Here is an 8,709-nt window from a genome sequence, read left to right as displayed (position 1 = left end):
TTAATGTTAATTTGGATTTCAACAGAAAACATTCAAACTATAAATTAAAATTTAGGAACTTGATATATTAATAGAATTGCAACCAGTTGTGTGCATATTGTTGTACCATGGTGGTGTTCAATCATAAGGGGGTGGAAAAAGGAGGAATATAGGATTTCAATTTTAAGGGAGGCGGGGGGTGACACCCATAATTATACACCCCCCCCCCCTAGAGCACGCCACTGACTGATTGTAACTGGTTTACATTAACTATATTGTTTTGTAATCTAAGGTTTTATGAAAGAATTATCTTTAATCTAATTCTGTATTAATGCAGTTTTTAAAAAAGTTTCATACCTTTCAATTAATATTCTGCTTAATAAGTTTGACATTCTTGTTCAATTTATGAGCTTCGCTTTTATAGATGTTGTCATCCTTGTAATAAATATATTTATAATATAGTTATTGTGAAAAATTTCAGAAGACATGTAAAAATGTTGAGCCATTGATTACATAACGTTGCATTGGAGTAAATCTCAGGTAAATAAATATAGGGCGGTTTTCCTCAAAATGCATAGTCAAGCACAGAACCCACCATCTCCTTGTTTTGAAAAAATTAGACATAAGGAAGGGGGTGGGGAGATTAGAATTTCTTGAGTTGGTTAATATTTAAATAATATTATATTTTGGCACCTCAATTATGGCCTCCTTAACCCCCTAAAGTTTAGGCTAAAAGACATTACTAACCCCACTTATTTTCAAATTATTTCGAAAAAATGTGAAGGAGAGGGGTATTCTTTGCTTCCTTAGCAATATGGGGAAAAGAACAGAAATAATTATGTACATTTAAAACTACAAAATGTATTTTGAAAATGGTAAAATCTTACCTAGGTAGCAAGATCACTATGTTTTAAGCAATAAAAAGAGTAACCTTTTGTGGATGCTAGACCTGCAGGGATACCTAGTACACGATTGACAAAGTTCTTCCTACATTTTTTTTTCAATTTATGTATAAATAAGAGGGATTGTTCTACTCGACTAGGCACTTTAGGGGTTATTTTCGAATCAGCAATGGCTAAAAGACCAACCAAATAATTAAATAATTAATCATTATATAAATTTTTAGTTATCAAGTTTTGAAGAGAGGAAAAGAAGTTGGCTTTATGGTTGAAAAGTCAGAGAGAAGCTACATACTATGGGATCTTGACATCTATTACATGTATACAACATAAAGTCAGAGAGAAGCTACATGGGATCTTGACATCTTATACATGTATACATAAAATCTCATCACACCAAATATTACATGTATATAAATAAATATACATATAATCTCGGAATTATATTAAGCAGGTAAAAGTCTTAGCATAAACTTAAAATCTGGATAGAATGAAACTTTTTCAAGAAAACAAGGATGACAACATTTATAAGTAGCGAATCATGGACAAGAATAAAGATATTCAAAAGTCAAGAATATATTTATTGGAGAAAAAAATTACAAAACCTTTTACATGTTGGACCAAAAACACCAAAGATATGGTAGAAAATAGCCAAAAACTTGCTGAAAAGCTGTCCAACCTTTGCTACTAAAAACTTATATATAAATAACATGTGTCTGTTTTAGGATTCCTGCAACAATAAGAATTCAATAATTTCAACAGTCAGGCGGACTATCAAGTGGCAAGTAAGTTCCTTTGCAGCTCACCTTTAATTAAGGTTTGTCTGAATACATCTCGATTAAAAAAAAATCTCTCAAAAAAAGTTATTTTAAAAAACAAAAAAAAGTTTTCTTTTGTTCAAGTTTTTTCTTCTTCAAATTTTGACCTGAATAAAGAGAACAAAAATATACAAAATGATCAGTAATTGCAACAAAAGCCTGGAAAAAAGACCCGTATTGTGCATTGAAAAACAATAATAAATGTAGAATAAACAAGGATGGCAACATCTACAAGTGGCAAGGCACAAAATTGTGTATGGACAAACAGAGAGAGTGAGTTAAATAGTAGAAATTCATTGATTTAAATCAACAAATAAAAAACCGCTAAACCTTTTTGAATAAATTTCATATTTATTTGTCTTAGAAAACGCCTATCTCAAAAAAAGCTTTCCTCAATAAATTCCTATCTTATAATAGTTATTTCTCGTATCGTATTATAAACGGCTTTCCGCGGATATAGAATGTACAATTATAAGATTAAAACTAGTTTATTTAGCCCCGTGGTGCCGAAGGCACCGGCTAAAAAAACTGGTTTTAATCTTATGATTGTACATTTCTATATTCGTAGAAAACAGGATATAATACGATGCTAGACATAGTTTTTTCGTATGGATGAGAACCGGTTCCTATCCACCGGATTCGAATGAATACGAGAAAATGCATACTACATATTAATTTTAAAATGCGTTGTTTTATTCCTAGCTTTTGTTTTAACAGATTAATAAGACTATATTTTATATCATGCATGTGTCACAATTTTATTCATTTAGTATAAAGACATTTTTAGTAGCGAAGCTACTCTGTAAATTGAAATGTCAGTCTGTATGTCCGTCTGTCTTAGTTTTGGGGAAACGTGATTTTCTCGGCTCCTAAAAAAGATAAAAGGCTAAATTTTTTTGACAACATTTCCATTAGTAAGGAGCACAATTTACTATAAAACATCAATGGTAGTCGGACCGCTTTTTAGCAGGTTTTAGGCTATTTTTGTATTTTTAAAATTTTTCTCCATATCTTTTGTGTTTATGGTCCGATTTCCAAAATTTTTTCAGTTATAGATATCAAAATTAAATTTCCTGTCGTTGAAAGAAAACAACTATGACGGTCAGACTCCCTTTCAGCAGTTTTTAGGCTATTTTTGTATTTTTCACATTTTTCTCCATATCTTTGATGTTTATGGTACGATTTCCAAAATTTTTTCAGTTATACATATCAAAATTAAATTTCCTGTCATTTAAAGAAAACATCTATGACGGTCAGACTCCCTTTAAGCAGGTTTTAGGCTATTTTTGTATTTTTAACATTTTTCTCCATATCTTTGGTGTTTATGGCACGATTTCCAAATTTTTTTCAGTTATACAAATCAAAATTAAATTTCCTGTCGTTCAAAGAAAACAACTATGACGGTCAGACTTCCTTTAAGCAGGTTTTAGGCTATTTTTGTATTCTTCACATTTTTCTCCATATCTTTGGTGTTTTATGGTCCGATTTCCAAAATTTTTTCAGTTTTAAATATCAAAATGAAATTTCCTGTCGTTCAAAGAAAACAATTATGAAGGCCAGACTGTCTTTTTGCAGGTTTTTAGCTATTTTTAAATTTTCCCCTTATTTTTCCATATATCTCATGTATATAGTCCGATTTTCCAAATTTTTTAAGCTAAGGATATAAAAATTTTAGCAGGTTTTTGGCTATTTTATATGTTTTACATGTTTCCCCATATCTTTGGTGTATTTGGTCCAATTTTAAAAACTTTTTTTGGATATCAGTATCAAAATAATTTTTCTCATTTTTATGAGCATCTTTTGTGTAATTTACTTTGACCGTCATCATTAAACAAAATATGTGTTTATTTTCTCTAAAAAATCTATTCTTGATTATAAGAAATACAATTTAAATCTAATTGTACGTATTCCCATCAATGATTTTTTGTGCTTCGCTACTTATGGATGTTGTCATCCTTGTTATTTTATTCTTCATGAGCTTATTCTACATTTTTAAAATGAATAAGTAGTATGCATTTTCTAATAGGGGTTATTGTCAAAACATTTATGAATGAGATTAATGTCAACATTATAACACTTACTGGCAAATTCAATGAGCTTTGAAATGCATTCTTATGAATGAAATATATAATCATAGGAATTATATTCTATTATAAAAAGTTGGCTTTTTTTTCTTACTTTTATATGAATCCATTTTACAACTTGCTGATGTTGTTTAGGTATGAATGTATATAGAGAAGGCAATACAATGGTCTAAACTGACAACAAAATTGTTTTGCAACTGGATGAAACTAGAGATAGAGAGCAAATAAAAGAGAACTAAAATACAGTAATATTAGCCATTGCACTAAGCACACTTGTGTGGTGTATTTACAGGTAAATATTTTCTCATAACTACTCCATTATTAAACAATTTATTTTGTAAAGAAATAGATATAATAGAATTAAATAAAATTTTAGATAATACAAATAACCTATAATATTTCTAAAATAAAAGATCAAAATCAGAAATGAAAATGGATAGTGGAGTATGTATTTATATAAAACCTGTTGAGTTTAGTAATAATTGTCAATTAGTCATGGAAAAGATGTCTTAATTATTAAGGTGAAAATGTATATTTACATAATAGATTTGATGATAAAAATATCTTTCAATACACAAAAATGTATTTTAGTTTGTGAAATGGAAGGAGCTGGCCCAGCAACAAATTCTTCCTGCACATGTGGTTTTCAATTTGGGGTATATACTCTATCTTTACAAGATTCTCAAGTATCAAATTTAGCTGAAGAATTTAGTAACTTGAGTATAAACTTTCATGGACCTGCAGGAGAAAATCAAAGAATTTTAGCTAAAGAAAAGATTGCAGTGATAAAAAAGAAAGTAGCTGACTATTATTATGATCAAGACTGTAAAGTTATAGCTATTCCAAATCATTATGTAGTACCTAAGAAACCAACTGTGTTAGGAAAAGTGGGGAAGGAAAAGCAAGATGCTCAGATTTTGGATAAATATCTTGAAGAACGTATACATCATGAGCTTGTCAATGCAGCTAGAGAATTAAAGATGGAATCATTCATCTTCCTTGGCTTTCAAGCAGCTGATTGCATTCACCAATTAGATAAAAAAGGAAAAGATACCAGAGGCAAGGATAAATTTGCAGAATTTAATGAGTATGAGAAAAGAATGAAGGAGATCCTTGACATAGAAGACGTTGAAGAGGAGAAACTGAAGTCTTGTATTGAGGAACATTTGAGGTGGAGGGAAAATCCTTTGCAATTTCAAGGCACTGATAACTGGTTGTTTAAACAGGAATGTTCATATTTCATAAAATAAATTATTTTGTCCTATCAATCTTAGATTCTCTTAGCTGGATTGATCAGTCATTTAGGGCAAACATTTTTTTTAACATTTTGTAAACTTTAGTTTAAAATATCTCCTTAACTTTCTTTCTTCTTTTCTATCTTTCCATCATTGTTTCACCTCTTTTAACTAATAAATACCTTTTTAATAATATGTGAAATATTGGCTTTATGATTGTTAGGTGTATAAGAGTCAAGTGGACAGTAAACGTTTCAAAATTAATTCAAAGCAAGAGAAAAAAGCTGGTGACAACAGTCAAAATATAACTACTGACCAATCAAATATAGAACAGTGTTCTTCTAGTCCAAAATCTAAAAGAAGGAGGATAAATAACCAAACATATCAAACAGGCAATATCAAAGAATATCATAATTGTATTGAAAATACTTTCCTATATAAGATCCCTGATGATAAATTAAGAAACTTTTACAAATATCAGTTTTATAATTTTAGCCTGCAAGAAAAAAAGACTGAATGGGACACCATCATGATAGTTCCTGAGTATAGTGCTATCATAAACATAGAGGTCAAACGTGGGTCCAATGATTCTAGTGATAAACTCAAACTACTTAAAGAAGCCTCAGATCAAACAAAACAACACTTTTCTTTCATACAGAAATTGTTTGGAGGAATGCTTTCCAAAGATTGGGTGTTTGTCAGAGCTGCCTGTGTTCCTTATTTGACCATTCTTGAAGAAACCACGACACCATGTGACAACTGTCAAAAATTCATTCTACAAGATGAAGATGTTAATGATGTAAAACCATGGTTGGAGCACATATCCGAACACAAACTTGTTACATCTGATGATCATGATAAGACAGTATATGAAGAACTTGTAGCTGAATTAATATATCACATTTCAATAAAGGAGTCAAGTAAATTCGATAAGCTAATATCAGATCAGTTGACAATTAGCAGAGAAACTGAGAAAGCATGCACTGGAAAAACTGATGGAATATCAGGAGAAAGCTCTATTCCTAAAAATATGCTAACTGATAAACAAATAGCATTGACAGGAAAGACTGAAAGACCTACAGGAGATGGTAATGTTCCTAAGAATATGATAACTGATAAACAACTAGCATTAACAGGAAAGACTGAAAGACCTACAGGAGATGATAATGTTCCTAAGAATATGATAACTGATAAACAACTAGCATTGACAGGAAAGACTGAAAGACCTACAGGAGATGGTAATGTTCCTAAGAATATAATAACTGATAAACAACTAGCATTAACAGGAAAGACTGAAAGACCTACAGGAGATGGTAATGTTCCTAAGAATATGCTAACTGATGAACAATCAAAATCACCAGAAAAGATTGAAGAGTTATCAGAAGAGAGTAATGTTCCTGTATACATGCTCAACAATGAACAGCTGCAAGCAGTACACTCACCAGCTAAATTCCTTATCATAGATGGTGACTATGGAACTGGTAAAACTTATGTACTAAAGGAAAGAGCTAAACAGTGTGCAATAGACAATAGTAAAGATCGATTATTTTTCATTGATATGACAGCAATTACATATAGTATTCTTGGAAAACTTGAAGATTTTAAAACAGCTGAATCATCCATTATGGACATTATAGCTGTAGCAGATTTTGACTCTTATTCTAATGTCAAAGTTATTACTACTAAAGATTTAAGGATCAGATTTGAGAACAGATCAAATGAACAAATTGAAATAATCAATACATTAAACATTTTTTTAAGAGATAATCACTGTGATCATTTATTTATTGATGAAATGATAATTGGAGAAATTGTTTTTCCTGACTCTATAGAGACAATCTGTATTAACTTTAAAGTATTAGATGAAGAGAGAGAAGATTTAGAAACTGAGAAAGCAGAGTGGTTAGAAACTATGAAAATGAATCATAATGCTGTATATGTTAATCTCACCAAAAATATGAGAAATTCTCAACAAATTATCCGTCTAGCTAAAGCTTTAGAGCGGGATTCTACTCAACAACTATATTGTTCTCCTGATACTAATATCATGGGTAACCATAATTTTTACTACATAAATGTTCATGACTTTAAACTTGGTTTATTAGTTGTTGCTGCTGTAAACAAATATTTCAAACATAAACTTACAGAGAATATTGTTATATTAGCCGATTATTATGATGTTGATAGTGTATTTCAATTGTTACACAAGAACTTTTCCTCAACTACATCAGTTGACAGAGATTTCAGAGAATACATGAAAAAACCTGAAGGAATATTGGTAACAAGTATAGAGGAATTTCAGGGTGCTCAAGCAAGGAACATTATAATTTGTGATCCCGTCCCCAAGAGTGACCATTTAAGGAATATAGTACTCAGAACAATGTCCTTTGCAATTATTATTTGGAGGAAAGATAATAAACTAAATAGTTCTGGAGCAATTGAAGATAAAAATCTACATGAATATATTTATCCTGATGGAAAAGCTCCAGAGTGTCATCACTATCACAACAAAGATAAACATAATATAAGTGCCTTAACTTTGGCAATATTAGAGAAGTACAAATTATTAGACCAGGATGAGAGTATTGCAATTATAACATACTCTAGAATTTCTAAAGATATTATCAGAGAGGCAAATACAAAGAAGTTTCTTAGTTTACCTGAAAGAGAAAGAAAGAATCAAGTAAAGGAGAAAATTAAATTAGAAAACAAAGAACTATATGAAGATGTAAAGAGAAATATTTCTAGAAATTATCCTGATATATCATGGAGCTACTATCACACTAACTTCCTAGAAAAGAGAAAGGATCTAGTAAACAAGCCAAGACACATCAATTATATCAATATGATGAATGCACACAAGTTTAAAGATATTTATGTTGAATTAAAGAATATCATTGTATTTCCTGATGAACATATTGATCATAAACGTGAATTTGCAGCTTGGGGAGATTTTTGGTCACTAAAATATTCAGATGATGAGACACCTGATGTGACAGCTGATTTGACAGCTGATGAGATAAGCATATATGTTGAGTGGAGTAAGAATATAAGAAATGAATATGATAGATTTTGTAGAAATGGAATTATGTCATATCAACCAAAGTTTGCCATAGTTGTTCATGATGATGATTTTGAAATGTTCAGCAGTCCAAAGGAAGCTCTAAACCTAATTGAGGATGATAATCTACATGAACACATACCTGTTACAAAGACTGAACTTTCAAATCCATAAAAACACATAGTGTAGTGTTTCATATTTACACCTCTATTTTTAAGAAAATATTATAATGCCATATTTTTAATAAAACTGTATAAATACATTTAGTTTAGTATAATAAAAAATGATTATTATCAGTTTTTTTATTTAATTTTTGATGTATTTACTCTATAATTTATCTTGTATGTAAGATTTAAGAATAAAGGTATAAATTCTTTTAAATTCTTTGACTTACAATTTCATACTAAATTAATTGCATTTTTCTTTTTAGGGAAGTTTCATATAGTTACTGGGATGGTTTTAGGATATTTTATATTTAAGCCATTGGATGGTTTTAATACATTTTTCTGCCCATTTTTACCCAGTTGAATACAGAGCCCTTAGATTCTAAAGTTGCAGCCGCTAGTCCTCTAATAGAAATTAGAAATCTTTATTGTGTGAAGCTAAAGATCTCTGAAAATGCTGTTCCAAATT

The 8,709-nt window shown here is 30.1% G+C and overlaps 1 protein-coding gene across 1 annotated transcript; it reads left to right on the top strand.

The window, feature by feature from the left end:
* Window positions 1–458: 458 nt before the first annotated feature.
* LOC145330293 (uncharacterized) lies at window positions 459–8,285 on the top strand. Its single transcript, XM_080174932.1, has 5 exons — window positions 459–519; window positions 1,106–1,332; window positions 1,604–1,663; window positions 3,916–4,072; window positions 4,372–8,285. The coding sequence occupies exon 5, from the start codon at window positions 5,545–5,547 to the stop codon at window positions 8,248–8,250; it is 2,706 nt and encodes a 901-aa protein (XP_080031058.1). The 5' UTR covers window positions 459–519; window positions 1,106–1,332; window positions 1,604–1,663; window positions 3,916–4,072; window positions 4,372–5,544; the 3' UTR covers window positions 8,251–8,285.
* Window positions 8,286–8,709: the final 424 nt, after the last annotated feature.

This window comes from Acartia tonsa, chromosome 10 (assembly GCF_053477335.1).
Source record: "Acartia tonsa isolate MP-2025a chromosome 10, ASM5347733v1, whole genome shotgun sequence".
Lineage (NCBI taxonomy): Eukaryota > Metazoa > Arthropoda > Copepoda > Calanoida > Acartiidae > Acartia > Acartia tonsa.
Note: the sequence above shows the minus strand (reverse complement) of the source record. Positions and strands in the feature narration are given on the sequence as shown.

What these genes read in the sequence shown, in the direction of transcription:
- LOC145330293 (XM_080174932.1), top strand. Translation starts at nt 5,545, where the DNA reads ATGATAGTTCCTGAGTATAGTGCTATCATAAACATAGAGGTCAAACGT.